Genomic DNA, 21,314 nt, shown 5'->3' with positions numbered 1-21,314 from the left:
ATTGTAGAGAAAGAGAACCTTGAAATTGAAAGTTTCAGGATCGAGGGGTTGAATGCAGATGCAATGGCCGTGATCTATTCTCTCTCTAGAATTAAGAGGTCTGAATCTCTTTTTTGCCATTTGAAAGTTGCCGCCATCTATTTAAGCGTACATGTATATGCCCTCCTATTATTTTATTTTTTTGCCCTTTTTCTTTTCTAAAATATAAATGAATTCCTTAAAAATATTTCTTTAAAATTAAACTAAACAAACCTTAAGTTTCATTGAAATTTTATTTTATTTTATTTTATTTTATAGTCAATAGGGTTTAGTTAATTCTCACCTCATTGAATCAGATTTTGATATTATTTATTGGAGTAATCTTATTTAATGGCATGATTTAACTTTGATGGAGTTTCAAATGGCCATAAAATAAATTTATCCATTTGTAAAATATTTATATTTTAAATAAAATTTTCATGGTTCTATTCTAGTGATTTTCCAACCGAGAACAATGGTTACTCTGTTGGGCCTCAAATCCACCTTCCGTTAGGCCTAATAATTGAAATCTGCTATGGCCCAACCCAAACTAACTCGATGGAGTGAGAATATAAAGTTTCCCTAGCTTGTAATTATGAAAATAATTTTTTATGTTAAAAAATTGTACAAACATTTTCTACTCGGTGCGATCTTTTAAAAATTATTTTTAAATAAATTAATTATAAAATACATATTTTTATAAAAATATTTTTTATAATTCTCTAAAAATAATTTTTATTATTAAAAAGTATCGTATCAAGAAGATTATTGAAACTTTTAAATCTCTATTAGTCAAATCAATCAAGTGTTATATAACTTGTACTAGATCTATAAATAATTCATTGCATTAATTTTTAAAATTTTTAAAGATTGTTTTAAGAGTAACAAATCAAAAGGCTATTGAAAATTCTAAATCTCTATCATTCAAATCAATCAAGTGTTGCATGTTAGAAGCAACTCCTTCTCGCCAATATGGAATGATATGATTGGATCATATCATGCCACTTGGCACTAGTTGGATCCACGACGAAGTAAATTATTTTTCTTTTTTGACTTTTTTTTTAATATTATAAAAAGGCACATGGTCTAATAGTAGTAGTATTAGACACATTTTTCTTTTCCTTTCTCATTCGTGAGGTGCCAAGTATTGTTTTATATATATATATATATTAGTTTAGTCTAGTGATTCTTATGATAATATAAGTTTATTTATATATTTTTGCAAGACCAAAACGTGATTATCATGCTATATCAACAGTAAGGAGGAGATTACACTGTTGACAAAATAAAAAATAAAAAAATAGCAAGATTTTCTTGTTCATTCCAAGAGCATGTTGTTTATTAAGAAATTGCAAAAACTAACTCTTATATTTTTATGGACAACAATAAACGCCGTAAATGTGTAACATATTCGTTGTGAGAAATATCTTTTAAATTACTGTGCAGATTGTATGATTATATATGAAAATAATACAATCAATAAAAAAATTTCCTATTTGCTATTGGACCCTATCATGTAGTGTTATTCAATTCCTTGAGCTCAATCTTTGCTTTTTCATTTTTATTTTAATTTATATTTTTTTTGGGGATATATATCATGAATGTCACTCTCTTATTTGTGGATTCATTGTTCTTTACTCAGTTTGAGCAAAGGAAGTCATTGTCTTCTGCTAATTCTTCACTGCTTGTTTGGTTATATTCTATTCAACCTAACCCTATTTTAGTGTTTTCTTTTTGTATTCTTCTCCTCCTTTTGAGATTCAACAATCCCAAACCATTTTTGTTAGATTAACTTAAAATATGAGCTTTTGATGCTAACTTATTCAACAAATTAACACCATTAATTAATAATATATATACATATACATATATATATATAGAGAGAGAGAGAGGAATCTTTCAATCCCAACTAAAAAACAACAAGGTAAAACAGATTATATAAAAAGAGAGAATTCTAGGGTTGGAATCTTCTGCATGTCTCAAACACCCTAGAGTTCCTTTACGTACCAATGGATACAAATTTTCTTTCCAGCTATTGGAGGCTTGGACCATTCTACAGTCCATGTGAATGTCAAGTAAAAAAAATTTATAGTACTCCACAGACATATATTGTTGAGCTTGAGATACACACACATATATATGTATTATAAAGTGGTGTGATCTAATTATCTCCTACCACACAACATTTATCTTAGTTTAAAGTTATATATATATATATAAACAAATTAGAGACATCCCCTTTATTTCACTTCCATTCTTTCAGGTACAGTGACTTTGTCTCAATTAACCTCATGATTTCATTTTTCTAAATAATCCATAAACCTAGAAATTCAATATCAACTAGTCACATGCCCTTATTCAAAACATTCCAAACATGGTAATTGCCCAAATGTCTCTTCCAACAATATTTTATCTCATACTTTTACAATAAAATTATTACATGCACATTCTCACTTTAATTCACTCAAAATGTCACACACCAACCTAGCATATTCCACCTATAGGGATGCGAGCCCAAATGTTGTACAACTTCATGGGCCCTCCTTTGTCTCCAAAATTTACATTATTTTGATTTGAATATATTCCATTTATTAAAATAATCCATCATGCATTTCTATTCTAGGTACAGAATAATTTTGAAACCACAATAATCAGATCTTGTTTTTGGCTTGTTTAATTTGGTCTTGTAGATCGTGATAAAATAGTACCTTTGTTTTTAAATGTACTACTACTATATACTAGTATATATGAAAGATATACAGATAGATATAGATATATATATACAGCTAGCCATACAGAAAAAGCTCAAGTGATACATCTTCTAAAGCTGTTCATTGCAGCCTTCTCTCTTGTGTACTACTTTTTTATCTTTCTTATGTGGGTTTTGATAGCTCTTCTTCAAGCTTTTTCTAAGAATAAAATCTTGATTTTAACAGTAAGCTTGTGCATGGCAATCATGAAGAAATGAGAAATCTTTTTTAGTTGACCTTCACTTCAATTTTAAACCACGGGGATGAAAGAGAAATAATACTACTCTGTATTATTTTGTGAAAGAGATTGATATTCCACTTGAACAAAAATACCTTCACACTACACTTGCTTAAAAAAAAAAAAAAAAAAAAAGAGACTAAATTTTATTTATTAAAAGAATCAAGTCTGAGTATGGGTGAGTATTTTAGAGAATAGCGATACGGAGTCCGAAACTCTGAAATAGAATAAGAGATTCTGTTTCAGAATTCGGACTCGATTCTACAATTTATCACTTTCTTGTTTTAAAAAAGAATTAATTAAATTTGGAAGAGAATTTTTGTGCTTATCTTTTTTTTCTTTTCTTTTAATTTTTATCTCATGCTAAGTGACTTTTTTTATATATAAAATTGATTTTTAAAATTTCTCAATTAATATGGTTGACAACCTAAGCACTACAACAACCAAGTAGTGCTTCAATATATAGAACATTCACCAAAATAATGTGACACAACCCTGGAAGACATAATTAATGGTGGAGACATTGGTTGCAATAAGCAATTTCCAAAGTACAGTGATCATAAAAATCAAGAGAAAAGATTGACCATATGTCACATATATATGCTAAATGATGGTCAAAAAAAAAAAAAGTTCCAATTACAATAGGGCAAATTAGGGTTTTTCTAAATCAAGAGAGCCTCTTCCTGAATCCTACCTAGCATCTCATTCACAGCAGTGGCTATTTCTCCCACTGAAATCAGCTTGCAGTCATCTTCTACCTGCAAATCATCAAAATAAATTCTAAATCCTTACTAGGCTTCATATATACATATATATATATATATATATATATATATATATATATATATATATATATATATTCTTAAATGGACATTAGCTAGGCAAATAATGTATATATATAACTGTCATAACAGTAAAATGAACTAACCTTGACACTGAAACAATAGAGGACAATTTGACCAACAGTTGTGACATTAAGATGAAGGATAGTGAGCCTGAGGCTTTGCAGCCCAGACACAACCTTCAAGAGCTGCTTCGGTCGCCTCTTCGACCTTATTTTCAGGTTGGCATGAGTCTCCACCATTGTCACTTCAATGTCAGCTATGGCAGACCGGTTCTCAGCCGTCAGATCATTCGCTGTCACCGGATTTTCACACGTCCCGGTGGTGGAGTACTGTGGGAATGTGAAGAAATCAGCAAAAGGAGGAGGAGGAGAAGAAGAAGTAGCCTCGAAGTTGTGGTTCATGTGCTTGTGGCCTACAAGGCATTGTAGGCGTTGCTCCAGCTCCTTAACGTAGTTAATGGCACCACCAATGATCGATGCTTGATCACCCTGATCAAAATCACAACAGCCCAACATGATCAAAGCAATTCAAAAACAATTACACCTATTTTTTTTCTTCTTTTTTTTTTACGGTAAAAAGAATTCGATTACAAACTTGTGTATTGTATTAGTAGTACATACATTTGAATCATACAGATCTATGTGCCTTTTTTTTTTTTTTAAGTGAAATTAGCCAAAAAAATTTAGTCAAGTTGATTCACATTATTCCAACATTTAATTACTTATTTGTATGCCTAAAAATAAATAAATAAATAAATCAGTAGAAAGATATTTCCCCCACTAAAAAGACCTTTAGCGCTACCCAATATCCCTTCTTTTTTTCACATATTTTTATGAATACGCTTTTTTTTATATAGAAGTACATTTTTATTTATTTATTTTTTTTTTAAAAACCCTGAAATTAAATTTTTTTTCTAAATAGTTTTAACTGTTAGAGTAAATATGATTAAAATATTGCTACCAAATTATACAAGGTCATGAGCACTTTTCACACGATCTGGTGTAGCTTATACTTTTAGTCTAAAATGATAGCGACTGATTAACTATATATATACGCATTTATAGTTTAAAATGACCAAATCAGAATACAAGCTATGCTTCTATATTGTATTCTATATATATATATATATATATATATATATTAATTATACATAGGTGTATAATACAACATATGTATATGTATATGTCTGTATATGTTGTGCTTGTGGCCTGGCTAAAGTGTTTGTAGGCATTGCTCAAGCTGCTTAACATAATTAATGGCACCACCAGTGATTGATGCTTGATCATCCTGATCAAATTGAAACAATTACGAAAAATCAAACTTGCAGAGCATTTTACTAGCTAATTAAGAAGAATGAATTTGTGTGTTTTTATAGTACAAATTAAATTATGTATATGTATACATAATAACTAATTAAATTTACATAATAAGTAGTCCAACACTACCAAAACATTGCTAGAAAACAAGCTAAGCTTGTATATTGTACTAAGAATATACACACAAATATGTATTTATATGTGTGTGTGTGTATATATATATTTATAGAGAGAGAGAGAGAGAGAGAGAGAGAGAGAGGTACTCTTGGTACGTAAGAATCCGGCATGAGTGAACGGAGGACGCCTAGGTACTCGTTCATTTGTTTCCTCCGATTACGCTCAACGGCAATGTGGGTCATTCTCTGGTTCTCAATCTCTTCCTGGTTCTTTCTGCTCTTGGAACGACGTCGTATCCTAGTCGGAGGAGCTGGCACGGTTGGTGGTGAACCAGAGGCAGAGGCAGAGGCGTCCAATTGTGGGAACTCCTCGGAAATTACCATAGAACCCATGTGTGACAACTCCAAATGTGGCACCATTGATGGATGTGTAGGAACCCAATTTGCATCATAGTAGTAATTTTCCGTTTGGTTCTGAGGAAAATGATCAAAGGGGACCACTTTCTCTTCCTCTCTTTCTTCCACACCACCAAAGCCATCACAGCTCCAATTCCCTCCTAACAAATTGTACATTTCTTTGCCACTATAACCAAAGAAGTCTTGTGGATATACCACAGCTTCAAGAGCCATTTGATCTTCTCTCCCCCTCTCCCTCCCCCTCCTCCTCCTCCTCCTCCTCCCCCCCTCTCTCTCTCTCTCTCTTGTTTCTCTCTCTAGAAATTGAGAACTCTGTTTCTAGAGGCAACACATATGAAGTCAGTCTTGTAGCAACCCCACCATATTTTTGGGTGAAGTATGTGGGTTTTTAAAGGCATTAAGTAATGAAGTCTACAGGCCATTGCACGTGAAATTGGATTGAATTTTAGTATTAAAAAGAGGAATGATTATTAAAATCATGATTTTTGTTGAACAGTTGGGAAAAAAAACACATTTGCACGAGTGAACAAGGGTATACTCGCCACTACGCAGACACATTTGTCCAATTTATTTTTTTTATACTCGAGTTTAGGTACTGCCAATTTTGTTTTAATTGCCAAATTCCCCCACTGGGACTTCAATAGTTCATGGGTAATGGACTATAATATATTTAGGGTAAAGTATAATGACATTTATAAGGTTTGAGGTAAGAACAATTATATACAAGTTGGTCTATTTTTGAACAATGACATTTCTGATGAGATTTGCAATCTAAACAGAGCCTAAAAATATGTGAAAAGTCTACTTTACCCTTCATTATTTAATTAATTTTAATGGTAAAATATTAAAATAAATAAAGGACCGAATTACCCTTTTCCCCTCTCTCTCTCTCTCTCTCTCTCTCTCTCTCTCTCTATATATATATATATATAATATACCCATATTTGTTTGGACAAAAATAACCACACTAGACTATGCCACATCATAAAACCTATAGGCACTAATGTAATCTTAGAGCACTACCATTTGAACTCCAAAAACCCGATCGCCTCTCTCTCTCTCAACATTTTCTCTCTCTGCTTTAAATCACCGTAACTATGGGGATGGTGGCGGCAGTTGTCTCTTATGGGATGGTGGCGATGGTTATCGACTATGGGGATGGCGGCGGTGGTTGTCAACTATTAGGTAGGGGTGGCAATTCGTGTTCGTGGGTCGTATTCGTGTTGTGTCAATGTAAGAGTATTATACTAAATAGGTAAACCCAAACCTAACCCATTTAATAATCGTGTCAAGAATTCTCAACACTAACCCAACCCGTTTATTAAACAGGTAAACGTGTTAACCCGTTTAATGACCTGTTTATCAAAACGAGATATTTAATATTTAATCAAATACTAAATAATAGGGAAAAAAATTATCATAAGTAACCCAAATATTCAAAATAAAAAGAAAAATCATAACGCATACACAAAGTTTATGTTGAAATGACTTAATTAACCATAGTAATTGGGTTTAAACATGTAACATATCACATGGGTCATATTTACGATTATAACATGTTGAGTTAAATGGATCATAAATAGGTTACATGGGTTGAACCACTCAACCCTAACCCGACACGATTAAGTAAACGGGTTAATTGTGTCGACCCTTTTATGACCCAAACTCGTTTATGCCAAACCTAAACCCTTTTAACTTGTGTCGTGTTGTCATGTCGTATTGTAATTTGCCACCCCTACTATTGGGATAGCGATTGTTGATAGGGATGATGGTTGTGGTTGTTGTGTGGTAGGGAATGGTGATGGCGATGGTGACGTCTGCTAGTGGTGGTTATGTGACGGGGATGGTGGTAGTGTTATTAATTTTGCTGGCGGTGGTTTTTGTTGTGGAGATGTGGTTCGGCGGCGAAGGTGACAATTAAAACCCATCCCGCCATCGAAAGACATCGATATGACGCCAACGCCATCATCAACGGCCTCCTCTACTGCTATCAATTGTCGAACCTAAAAAGCCTCCGACCCCGCACACCTTGCAAATAGAAACCCTCACGCGTTGCCAAAGTACCGAACAAATCCTTAGTTTCAGTTCTGGCGACCCATCTCAGTTCGTCAATCTCCACGTCTAACCCTTGCTTGTGACCAAACCCCAAAGATCCCTCAGAAATTCGCTGACCAATTATCGTCGTCTCGTGTTATCCTTCTTGATCGTCGTCGATCGAGCACATCCTTCCTCCTTACCTGTGGGTTCTTCAGAGGTCTTTGTTACCGCCGTCTCATTATTGTCGTGGCGCCGGCTCCCGTATCGTTGTGGTGGCGGCGGTAATGAATACATAGTAGTCGGTGGTTTTGGGGATGGAGATGATGGTGGGTTTGAAAGAGAAGCAGTGATGGCTCTGTTTGGGTTAGGATTAGGGTTTGAGAGGGGAAGAGAAGAATAGAGTGAGGAGAGAGGAAAAATGGTTGTACCTGGCAACCCATTTACACCTATTTGATCCAAGGGTATGTTAGTCAATTGAAAATGATTGTATTGTTTAAATGTTTTCATTGTGTTTGTCCTTTATCAAATTTAAGGGGGTGTCATTGTCCAAAAATAGACCAACTTGTATCTGTCTATCCTTACCCCAAATTTCAGGGGGTATCATTGTACTTTACCCATATATTTATTTTGAGTTATGGCAGGAATTTTGTTTAGAATACTAGTAAATTTGACAATCAATTTTTTTTTTTTTTTTTTTTTTGTTGCTATTTCAATCTTAGAGTTCAATATAGGTCCGTCTCCCTTTAAAGTGTACAAACCAATAATGGACACATTAATAGATGATAATACCAATTTGTTGCTTTTATCATTTTTCTTTTGCTTTAATCATTGATCACATTGCAATATGATTTTGACCTCCTTTTTTTTTTTTTTTTGTCTTGTAATTATCGGATTCAAATTTTATGCCCTGTTTGGTAAGTAGGAAGGAAGAGGGGTAGAGGGAAGATAGGAAGGAAGAAATAAATTTCCTTTGTTTTGTAGAGAAGTGGTAAGGAGAGAAGAGACAATAAAATAGATGAGTTATCCTTCCTCATTTACAAGTTTTTATCCCTCCAAAAATGAATAGAAGACCCGAGGAAAAAAAAATGCAAGACTTTTGTAAAAGTTTTTATTTTACAAAACTTTCTTGATAAATGTTTCTAATTTTCTTTCTTCCTACCAAACAAAATAATGTATTATCTCATTCTCTTTTCTTCCATTCAACCAAACAACAAGAAGGAATAACACAATCTCTTCCATATGTATGTCTCATTTATCTTTTCTTTTCTCCCTTGTATCTAATTTTCTTTCTTCATACCAAACAGAGCATTAGTCTCTATTGTCAATGTGTTAGAATTTGTATGGTTATGAGATAACACAAAAAAAAACCATCACAGAGAGTGAGAAAGATATAAATGATTTACTAGAGTTCATTCATGTAATCTTTGTTCTTATTCACGCAAAGAAAAAAAAATTTGTCTGTGATGTCGGATATAGGTAGAATCACATTAAATTTTTGCACTTGTGGGTAGTGTTTGATTTTCGTTTTCTATCAATTCTTGATTGTATTTGTGTTTTGCACTTTGTATGATTCGCTCTTATGCTTCGCACATGCTCTTATTTTCATTCTTATTTTGTATGATTCATTTTTTGTCAATTTCAAACTATAGCTCTCGAATTTACTTTTACACCCACTCCGACTTCATGTGACTGAAATTGTGAGTTTGTTGTAACAATATATATATATATATATATATATATATATGCTCATATTCTTAATCAATCTTAGGATAATTAATCCAAACTCAAATCCAAAACAATAGTACATAATTTAATGTTAGACTCAAATTGGACCAAACACAAAGCAATGGATTAGAGTAACATGCATAGTGAGATTTCATTATTAAAAAAACAAAAATGCACTCGTAACAAGTTGATTAGTTTAGTTGACTCTGTTTTGCAATGGAATAAAGGACAAACACAATGAAAACATTTTGCTCTGCATAACCAATTCTCTAATCAATCAATTAATTAATTAATTAATAGTAGAAAGTGGCATGTACGATTTTGAAGTATGAAGATCGAAGAGCTACTATCAAAAAACTTTTAAGCAGAAGAGAAAAATTCGTCATTTGCTAATAATACTGTCGACCGTACCTCCAACATCGAGAAGGAAAAGGCTGACAAAACCAGAGATTCTAGCAAAAACTAAAGCCACAACCTCAACCTCAACCTATACATATATTATATATATACATACATACATGTATATATAGAGAGAGAGTGTGTATTTGCAGAAGAACCCATGTGATTACATCTACAAACAAACAAACAAAGCTACCCTTTGAATAAACTATACTGCATATAAAACTATATTAATAATACATCCATCTAGTTCTGTGACATAAACTTTATTTTTAACACTTGTGTTAAAGTTTTATGTGACATCAACTTTATTTTAACACTAGTGTAAACCTTTATGCAAAACCCTTCTCCCAATGAATTGTCCATCCATACACCAGGACATTTCTTTCTGGAGTGTTCAAGTAAACTATGACTTTAATCATATATAGAATGTACTACACTAGAAATAATGGAAAAAAATAATTTTTGGTATTTTTTTTTTTTTTATTCCAAAAAATTCAAACAATTAATTATTCACACCAGCAATTATTGTAAAAACAGCCTTTGCTACCTTGATAAATGGTTGCAGCTTTCTTCCATTGTCAAGGGCTTTCAACCTTTTTAAGAATTGTGTCATTGACAGTCAATGTCAAGATTGTCAAATGTCTTCTGTTTAATTAGAGGTGTTTTACAAAAGAATCCCAGCTAAAAATAACAGTTGGAACAGCTAAAATTGTATTAATAATGATTTATAATCTCAAAATTCTTGAATACATTAAAATGAGATCTATTTTGAATGAACGGAGGTGTACCTTTTTCTGATAGCACCCCTGAATATTCAATCAATCGGCTCTCTAAAGTGTTCGGAAGTATTCTATTTTGTCAAAAATAAAATGGATCACCTTTATGTAGTGGGATAAGATAATATATATATATATATAGGTGTGTTTATATATTGGATAAATCTTGCTTACCTTTCTTGAAGTTTTGATTTATGTAATAGATTCCCTCACCTAATCATTTTACTCTTCTAATGTCTTAAATGACATCAAACATTTCATAGACAAAATGGTAAAATAATCACTTACGGAGAGTTGAGTAAAATTATGAAATATAGAGAGACTTTTATGAGATAGTAAGTCAAATTTGCCCTTATATATTTTGTAAAATGTTGTCTAGTTGTAGTATGTAACTGACTTTCTTAAGACAATTCGAAGCAGCTCACTAGGTAGATGCATATGAAAAGTCATGGCAGCTACCAGATAAGATGGACTCCAAGACCAATGACTTTCTAATCATGTTATAGAATTTCTATTTTCAATCGAATCTTCTTTTCTGTCAAATATAAATATATATATATATACATGTATGTATACAAATATGAAATTTCAAATTGGTAAATATTATCATCAGAACTGTAATGGTTCACTTCCATTATTCCATAGCAAATTGACATAGCTCATAAGCTAGTTTTATGGACTCCAGCTTTCTAGCTACTAATGCACTTATATATATATATAGATATATATATATATCCATAGCTATGTAATTAAAGCTTTGCTTCTTTTCATTTAAATTTGTACAAGACAAGGCATGCTGGTGAACTCTGTCTATATAAAAAACACCCAAATGTCACGAGAAGAACAAAGCTTAACTATCTCAGTGAAACAGAATAAAAATAACTGGAGAATTCGAGCAAATTTAGAGAATATTTAAGGAAGTTAATTAAAATATATATATATAGATAAAACACTTTGGCAAAATTTCACAAGGAAATTGCAACGGTTCACATCATCTTGGGAAGTCTGCACTTCTAAGGGCAGTGTGGGGGCGAGTGTTCTGGTCATAATATAAAGGAGAGAGCTTCAATAGTTTTTTTTTTTCGGTGGTTCGGAGGAAGGTAAGCTTCCATAGAGTTGAGTAGGGGCGTCCTGGATACATGGTATCATAGTCAATCCCTCCGTAATATGGGAGAATAATTAAGCTCCCACAATGTGTGATATGTAGCTGTGTTTTCGTGAAAGAAAAGTTACACATATTTATAAGAACGCATTTTTATCAATAAAGAGCAAATCGTGACAAAAATTAATATAAATATTTTATTCATGACGCAATGTGGTGTGACCAAATAGTGGCGGCTAATTTTTGACATTTGAAATTATTAATATAGGTGGCAACAACTTCATTTACTTGTATGATTGTATCATTATTGGCTATTTCTTATTATTGTCATTGTTGAAAAAATTGAACTTTTTATAATTAATTTATTAAGCTATAACCAATAACAAATTAATAGACCCAACTGGCACACTTTGTGAATGTATCTAACAGTATATTAATTTTTTAAATGATACTATGAAATTAAGTCTTCGACAAGGACATATACAACTCATTTAATTTAGATTAAATCTTATTTAAAATTCATATATGTCGTTTAATTTTCAATGTGTGCATGCACTTGAAAGTAAATGAAGCTTTTTAATTAACTTAAACATGCAACGACAAGTCCCAGAATTGTTGGGGGCTATGTGCATTTTGAAATTAAGTAGGTTGGCCTTCTAGAACACCTACACTAGAAATCCTATCCAAAAAAAACATAAAGTGATATATATACATGCATGCATGAAGAAGCAATTGATGTAAGAAGAAGGAAATTATAATTTACTTTCCTTTTTTGTCCCTTCTTTTCCCTACCATTTTCCACTCTCCCCTTAATCACTATTTGTATAAACCTAGTATTAAAGGTAATGTTAGAGGCTCTTGTCCCACATTATATTTGAATGTGGAATTATTTGAGCATATAAGGGCAGTTGTTTAGGTCAGAAGGAAAGCTCGTTACAATAATATCAAAATCAGATTCAGTTTTTGATCATCAGTCATGCAAGTAGTCTAGTTGACGAATGAAATACTAGAATAATCTTCCTTTATTTAAATAAATTTAAGGGTTAAATTCACTAAATCCTCCTATACTTGCACAAATATTAGACTATGCTTTCACATATTTATTGTATAATATACTATGAATATTCTTATAATATTTAATTAAATCTTAAATATCATATTATGTGTTTTAAATAGGTATATTATTTTATAAAAAATTATTTTTTAAAAAATATATTTCTTATATAATTACTATTTTATTATATAATGCAATGTATTTTAGATAGTTTTAGTTATTTTTCAACTTTTAGTATATTAGATTTATGAATTTTTATAGTATAGTGACTAAATTATCAAAAATTGAAAATACAGGAAATTTAGGCTCATTTCATATTACCGTTTATGTATAACCGTTTATATATATATACGGTTTGTGTGTGTGTGTGTATATATATATATATATTCCGGTGGGGGCAAATGCCCCCACTCGGATTTAACGAGGCTCCGGTGGGGGCAAATGCCCCCACTCGGTTTTAATGAGGCTCCGCCGCTGAGTTGGGAAGTCAAATGGGCGGCGCCGAGCTCCTCAGGGAGTGGGTGAGCCACTCAAGCATTAGGCCACCCATTGATTGCCTAGGTTTGAAGAGTATAAGGAAATCCATCAATTACCTTCATGCAAGGGTTATGACAATTTTGTCACAATCAAGGCAACGAGTCTAAAGAAAAACAAAACAAATTTCAAGGATTTAGATTTTGTTGCTGCTTAACAAGGTACAAAAAACACTAATCCTTCTCTCTAATTCAGGACTTATACATGCATATTTACAAAACCTGCACATGCAAGGTAGCTTGTAATGAAATACAGCTCATTACTTAAAAGCAAGATTAATTAATTAATTACAACATATTTAAAGGGAGCCTCAATCCTCTGCCATCGATACCATAGCACGTGTGACTGATAGTGATCGTTCGATCACCATCATTTACATTTTTGGACGTCCGTGTTAATCTTTGTAAGTATCCAATTGTCAACACGCAAAAAAAATAAAAAAATCTATTTGTCACTATCACTTACACGTGTAAGTGATCATGACCATTCGATCACTATTACTCACATTTTCTGACATTCATATTAATCTTTGTAAGCATCTGACAAGCTAAGCATGAGCTATTTATACAACAGCAGATAGCCACTATCACTCGTACGTGTGAGTGCTCGTGACCGTTTGATCACAATCCCTCACATTTTGTGACGTCCATATTAATTTTTATAAGCATCTATTTGTCAACACGCAAATAAAAAGCAGCGTAAACATCAATATAGATTTTTTGGCAGCAGCCCTAAGATTGTTGTGGAGACTTGATATGTTGGCTTCTTAGCTATCACTTTCAAATGGCAAATTGAAAGAATATATTTGTGTCTATCTATGAATATTTAGTGATAATTGATGGGTGTGGTTTGAAAGATTAGAGGTTCCTAGTTGAATTAAATGTCCAAGATTAGAATACTGGTAGTTTTCATATTTTTGGTCACACCGATGATGAAACTCGAAAAGTTGAAATTTCTCCAAATTGCCAAAGTTGAAGGAATTAAATAGATCACTTTTTAGCTAGTGTTTTAAGTTGATTACAATAGATGATTTATCATCTAGTAGGTGCTCATAATTTATTCCATTGAATGTCCTTTTCTGGGGTATATATAATTTGTTCTTTACTTTTATTGACCAAGGCAAATAAAAATAGATAATGCCTTTTCTGTCCGGAATGTTCACATACATTTGAATGGGTCATCGCCATTTCTTGAATGAGAAATGCTATAATCATTTAATTAATTGTCTAAAAGAAAAAGGTATTTGAAAAAAGGAAAGATTTGTATTCACATAATATAAATCACACATTATTTAGAGTACAATCAACAATAATTAACAAGATAATAAACATTAAGCATCATTCTAAATCAAATTGTATGATTCCAAATTAATACCTACACAATAACGTATTCATGTGTATTGTGAACCTTTATAATTTCTTCTCACAATATCCTAAATTTATGTACAACTGATTATTAGTGTTAGAAGTTCTTGTCCTACATGGAATTCGGATGAAAAAATTTTAGAGTTATAACAACAGGTGGACAGCACTACCTAGCAACGGTGCAGTTCAATACTCAACAATCAATACTTAAAACAAGTTAGTTTTTATTAAATTAGACTCGGAATTTTGTTGATTTTTGATAATTATGTTATTCTTTTTCTTTTTTGTATGTCTAGGGATAATGTCCAATTGGAATTTTCTTTTATTTCTTTTGCTCTACTATATATGTAGATATACTGCAGATTTACACTTAACTTAATAATATTTTACATTTCTCAATTTAGTTTCCACTTCATAATAACTCTAATGCCTATTGAAATATATATATATGTATATATATTATTAATAAATCTCATTTATGCATATTCTTATATTGTTTCCATGTCAATTAGTAATTGTTGAGAACACATAGTTCCGAACTATATAATAATTTTTTTTTCTTTTTCTTTTTTTTGATAAAAGGGTAAGCTTTATAAATAAGAAATATGTACAACAACAAAACAACCAAAGGAAAAAGGCTTCCATGGCAGTGATCAAATACAAAAACACCAAAATCTTCCAACAATCAATAAAACTATTACTAGTCTGGACCTATTAAGAACTGATGTACTAAAACTTATATTTTCTAATTAATGGCACATTGATGGTCGTTTTTTTTCTTTTAAATTAAGTATATAATTTAGAAGCAATGCTAGTTGGTATATGGAGTAAATACTTTTGTTAAATCATTTCATGGTGATGTGATGTTTTTATGCAACCCTAAGATATAACTTGAAATGATTGTGTACAATAGAAAATTGTATGAAATACCATTTTATTTAGAGGTATATATAATTAGCCATAACAAGCATACAAAAACTGTTGAAATAGATATTTGACAGATGTTTGTCCACATCAATATAAGTTGAGACCATTAGTATGAGCCCATAGTTTCAACTGCCTAATAAGTATCTCTTACACTGTTTGGGGCACAAATTGTTCATGTATTTGTGGGGTAGTGGCAGCATATCATTTCAATTTCTCCATTTCATACATGACTTGAAAAGTACTTGATTCATCAACTTCAAGTGGAACAAATCCAATTTTTCTTCTGTCACTGAAAATTTTCCAAGAAATACAGTGGAAGATGTGCAAAGAAATATTTATATATCTGTCTTTCTTTCTCTGTGTGTGTGTGTTCATGTGGTTCAATGCATTTGGATATCTTCATGCTTCTTAGGAACATATTTTTATTTGAATAGTGCAACATACTTCATGTGACAGTTGATGTCCTTCTCATGAATTCATAGTCTGTAGAAATATGATTGTCTCACACCATGCATTCCTTGTGTGTGTTTGTGTGTGTGTGTGAGAGAGAGTTATCATAGCTGTGAAAATATGATTGTCTCTCACACCATGCATTCCTTAGTGTGTGTGTTTGTGTGTGTGTGTGTGAGAGAGAGAGAGAGTGTGTTATAATAGTTGTGAAAATATGATTCTCTCACACCATGCTTTCCTGTGTGTGTGTGTGTGAGAGAGAGAGAGAGAGAGAGAGATCCCTTTAAATTTGTTCTTGCTTCATGTGATAACACAAAAGGTTTTGGAAGTGAGACATAAAGACTACATTGCTTTGTAATCCTTTCATGTGAAAAGAAGAGGTGGGGTCTGAAAATCTATACTTTATGTGGAACTTGTATTTATAGATGAGAAGCAGCGAGGAAGATATTCCAATGAGCTGTTTAAACAAACATGGTTCCATTGAATCAGACCTATGTATGTCTATCTTAGAAGCCAAGTCATCAATGAATCAATTGCAAAAAGGCAAATTAACTTAGCAAACCCTTTTGGAGATATAATATATATATAATTACCTAACTAATGGGGCAAAATCATTGTCTACTAAAAAGCTAAATCATATCTATTTTTACAACCCACATATATATGCCTACCAACCCTACATATAGTACCTTTGATTATTGTCATCATTCAAACAGCAAAAAAGTGCATTCATTTCCAATCACATTCTTATCAAGGCTTTGGTTTCTCAAGTGTATATACAAAACCTCTTTTCTTCAAACTACTCATTATTGCATAATGGTCTAATTTTCAATAATTGAATTAATGTTCTTTATATTTTATACCATGTCAACTACGTCGGGTGAGAATCGTCGGCTATATTCAATAAGTGTAATACAGTCGATCAGTCATAAAGAGTTGTGATTGAAACACACACAAGCGCACACACCATTGCATGTTTCAATCACATCCTTCCATCGTGTGCCTAGTACAACAGAGAATTCTTATTCCATTCACAGATAATTAGATTTTCATGTCACTCGTGTCAGAGTCTTGCCTCTGTGTCTTTCTTGAGGACTCAAAAGTAGATAAGAAAAAAAAAAATAATAACAAGGAGGACAAATATTAGTGGATTAGTTTATAATTTTTAGTCTCCTTTATTTTCCCAAGCTTAGTTCTCAAATAATTATAACAATAATGCTACAAAAACTCATTATATATATCAATATTTTATTTATAACTTACATAAGTCCTCAAACAAAATTTACGAATATTAAAGATAACTAATTACAAAAATGGCCAAAAGCTACGAAATCCCACTCATAAATCACCACTAAGATGTTGACATGATCATTTCAACAATAACAATATATCAATAATAAAATACGTTTATTTTAATTTTTTTCGTAATTAATATAAATTGCAAATTAATAAGATCAAATTTAGATTTTAGGGTAACCACTTAGATTATTCATTTAGTTGCTTTATATATCAATGCAACAAATAAAAAATATAAGCAAAGTCATTTAAAAAATTTACAATAGTATATAGAAAGAAATAAAAGATTGGAAGAATTACAATAAAAATAAAATAAAAATACAACGAGCTTGCATGCATGAGTGTCCTTGACCGTTGATAGTTTTTGTCCAAACGTATTTGGAAGGGCATCTTTGGTAAGCTAAGTTTTTCAGCCGTACACGTGTTAGATTCTAATGAAAACGTAGACATCACCGTACGGTTTCAAGATTCAACTGTGTAGTGTAGTGTAGCCAATCAACCTTTTCAAAACAACGGCTCAATACTAGAAAACCGCTTTCACACAGCGGTTTCGAATTTTTGACCCAAACACCAAGCAAAGAATTGACCCAATGTGCCGACCACTCTAACTAGGTCCCACCAACTTCTAAGTGTAGGCCCATTGCTGAAAGGGTGAGATGGATCGTATTGGCCCATTATTATCCAAATGGTTCAAACACATTTTATAAATCTTCTAAATCAAAATTTGAATAATTTGTTAAGAATCTGTGAGTAATTTAAAACTCCGAATTAAAATTGTTTGATACAGATGTTGTGAAAATTAGCTTAAAAAGAAATAAGAACATAAGCAGGAATACACGTATTTACGTGATTCACTTAAAATTCGAGTTATATTGAAGGAATTGTAGAAATTTTACAATAATAGTTTGAATTCTCTCTGCATGCGAATGCAAAACTGTGTACATTTGATATGAAAGACTCTACAGGGACAAGAGTCTTATATAAGGGCTAAGTCTTTTAAAAAAGTGTAAAAATACAATCATATCTCCCCCAAAATTAGGGTTTGGGATGCCCCCCCAGGCCCCAAAAATGTTGGGGTCGCGTCCTTGAGCATTAGGTTACCAAAAAATGGGAGGAGTAAGGGTTGGGGTTTTAAGCATTTCAAGATACAAAATTTGCAAGTTTATGATTATTTATTGGCATTTTTTATAATATTAATATTATTTTGTAAGTTTATGATTATTTATTGGCATTTTCGATAATATTAATATAACTATCATTGTTCCGACAATTCATTTGTTGTCACACTTGATTTTTTTCATCACAGAGGAAAAAAACAAACGAAAAGAAAGAAAAATTAGTCTCGTTTTGGTACTTTTCAGAAACACCCAATAATCTTTTTACTTGTAACAATGGGGCTAAATTGAACCCCCCCAATTAGGGGAGAAGATACGAGAGAATTACAAATGTCATGATAGATATATACACACAAAAATGATTTTATGTCGTATTACTCTTTGTCATGGAGAGAGATTTATATGTGACAATTGTTAAATATTTTTCAATCGAATCATGATATTCAGACCGAGTTGTTTAGCATATTTGTCAAAGTATGGTATGTATTCAAGCATCCATTACTCCTTCAAAATCAGATGATATTCACATCATGGAGAATGATTTTGTTATAAGAGGCTTAAAGTAATAAGAAAATTAATTTGAAATACAGCCGTTGGATTGCATTCAATGGACAAGATGTGATATAGAGAGAGAGAGAATAGAGAGTCACCTAATTATTACACTTTTATATTTCATTATATTGTAGTAATAACTAAAAACATGTGACATTTAAACATGGACTAGGGCTTCCACATAATATGAGGCACTATGGCATTTAGATAACTCCAACTTCTATTTTTGTTTCTTGTAATCAATACAAGTATGGGCATTTCGGTCCATTCAGTTTGGGCTGCTGAATGAAAAAATGGTTTAACATTGATACAATATTAGGGTAAAAGTGAAAATGTCTCACTAATCTTCAATTATTCACCACGATTATGATGGTAATAATGGTTACTTTGTATCTAAAGAAAACTCCAAACCACCATAGCCCTAGAGATATAGGGGCTAGAAAAAACATTTGTGACACTCATGTCCTTTTGTGACTGAGCATGTTCATTGGTGGGCCCAATTTGAAGTTGACATTGTAAAAGATTTTGTGTTTTCTTTCAGCCACAATTCATAAAGTAGAAAAGCAAAATCCAATATTGCATAGAGTGCGTCGTCGTTATTGAGCTTAGCACATGTATAGGTCATGTAATGACAACTTCTATGGGACAAGAAAGCTCCTCTGTGAAACACAATTAAGTTCAAAGAAATACTAATCTTAATGTTGACATAATTTTTTTCCCTAATTAATGTTGATATAATTTGATATATTATACTTTTTTTTTTTTTTAACTCAATTTTTTTTTGTGTGAAGACATTATTTCATTTATTCTAGTCACGCTACGATGATAATAGTATATTTTGAGACATACTTATAATGAGTCAAACGGGTTATAATTGTAAAGTCATAAAGAGTTTATCTCATCCAACAGTTAGTAAACGACGATACAAATATTTCTCATCATATTCTGATTGCATTTTTTGTAGTTTCTGATCAGTAATAATTCAGATGGTGGACTGTCAATTCTAAAACATTGAAAGTCAATTACCTGAGCTTGAATTTAAGTTTCGGTCTAACAAATACAAAGACAAATTACTCTTTGAATTTGAGTTTTCCACACACGCCATGAACAAAGTCTCAACACTTCAAATTTAAAAATAGTCCTCTATTTTCTTTTACAAAACTGTAACCTGTTTGTATCACAAAAAATACTAATCTTAATGTTGACATATATTTTTTCTTAATTAATGTTGATATAATTTGATGTTGATCGGGGTAATAATTCAGATGGTGTGCTATCAATTCCAAACCAGTGAAAGTCAATTACCCAAGTGTTGGTCTAGCTAATAGAAGATAAAATTACTTGTTAAATTTGTGTTTTCACCTCTGACAAATTATGGAGAGTTGTAATACACTCCTTCAACCGAGGCATAATATTTTGACCAAAGTATTAAACCGAAAGACACATGGTTGGGATTCTTTCGACCCAACATTTTAATTGAAGTGAAGTTTTGGATTCGACGAGGATTTGTCAAATTTAAAAACAGTACTACTAGTGTTGATATAAAATTTTTTCCTAATTAATGGTGATATAATTTGAAGTGTTATACCCTTTTTTTATTCTACAATTTTGTGTGTGTGACAGAGAGTGTGAAGATGATGGGATTTGAACCCCATTTATTTGCTTCATTTCTAATTAGGCTAGAAGGATGATAGTATATCCTGAGACACTCATTCACATATCGTTTTCGATTGTACATTGACAGTGGAGTCTATCTCACCTAACAATTAAGAAAAATAATATATAGTTTAATTGTCGGACTTCATATTATTACTCAACAATTAATGAATAATAATACAAATATTTCTCATTATAATTTGACTGCAATTTTTGTAATTTCTGATAGGGTATTAGTTCAAATGGTGGACTGTCGAGTCCAAAACACTGAAATCCAGCAACCAAGTGTTGATTTAGCTAATACAAGATAAAATTATTCTTTAAATTTGTGTTTTCACCTTTTAATGAATTTTTAAATAGTTGTGATACACGTCCGTAACAGAGGGATAACACTTCAACCAAAGTGTTGGGCCGAAAGTGTCCCACCCTTGGAATGAGCCAAGTGAAACTCCTGATTTGGATGTTTTCGACCCAACGCTTTAACTGAAGTGAGGTGTTCGGTCTTACAAGTATCGCCTCCCCCCTACTCACTCCACTACCTTTAGGTAAGTAAATTAAGATCACAATTTTCATTATTTATGCCAGGAGTTATGGATATGGATACTTCACTTAGAGTGTCGTGGA

At 31.9% G+C, this 21,314-nt stretch overlaps 1 protein-coding gene across 1 annotated transcript; it reads right to left on the bottom strand.

Annotated features, from left to right (window-relative positions):
• Positions 1 to 3,514: 3,514 nt before the first annotated feature.
• LOC132299740 (transcription factor bHLH94-like) lies at positions 3,515 to 5,921 on the bottom strand. The gene is made up of 3 exons (XM_059796538.1): positions 5,431 to 5,921; positions 3,935 to 4,339; positions 3,515 to 3,764 (listed from the first exon to the last, which is right to left on the bottom strand). The coding sequence occupies exons 1-3, from the start codon at positions 5,911 to 5,913 to the stop codon at positions 3,669 to 3,671; spliced, it is 984 nt and encodes a 327-aa protein (XP_059652521.1). The 5' UTR covers positions 5,914 to 5,921; the 3' UTR covers positions 3,515 to 3,668.
• Positions 5,922 to 21,314: the final 15,393 nt, after the last annotated feature.

The sequence above is a fragment of the Cornus florida genome, unplaced genomic scaffold, assembly GCF_030987335.1.
Source record: "Cornus florida cultivar Cherokee Brave unplaced genomic scaffold, ASM3098733v1 CherokeeBrave_3.0.0_Hap2_Chr03, whole genome shotgun sequence".
Classification (NCBI taxonomy): Eukaryota; Viridiplantae; Streptophyta; class Magnoliopsida; order Cornales; family Cornaceae; genus Cornus; species Cornus florida.
The sequence above is the reverse complement of the archived record's forward strand: the minus strand, read 5'-3'. Positions and strand labels throughout refer to the sequence as shown.

Bases quoted from the DNA above. Each gene is read 5' to 3' on its own strand.
- LOC132299740 (XM_059796538.1), bottom strand. From the start codon at position 5,913: ATGGCTCTTGAAGCTGTGGTATATCCACAAGACTTCTTTGGTTATAGT. The intron at 4,340-5,430 runs GTACCTCTCTCT...GATTTTGATCAG, and splicing joins CGGATTCTTACGTACCAAGA to GGTGATCAAGCATCGATCAT. The intron at 3,765-3,934 runs GTTAGTTCATTT...GATGATTTGCAG, and splicing joins TCTATTGTTTCAGTGTCAAG to GTAGAAGATGACTGCAAGCT.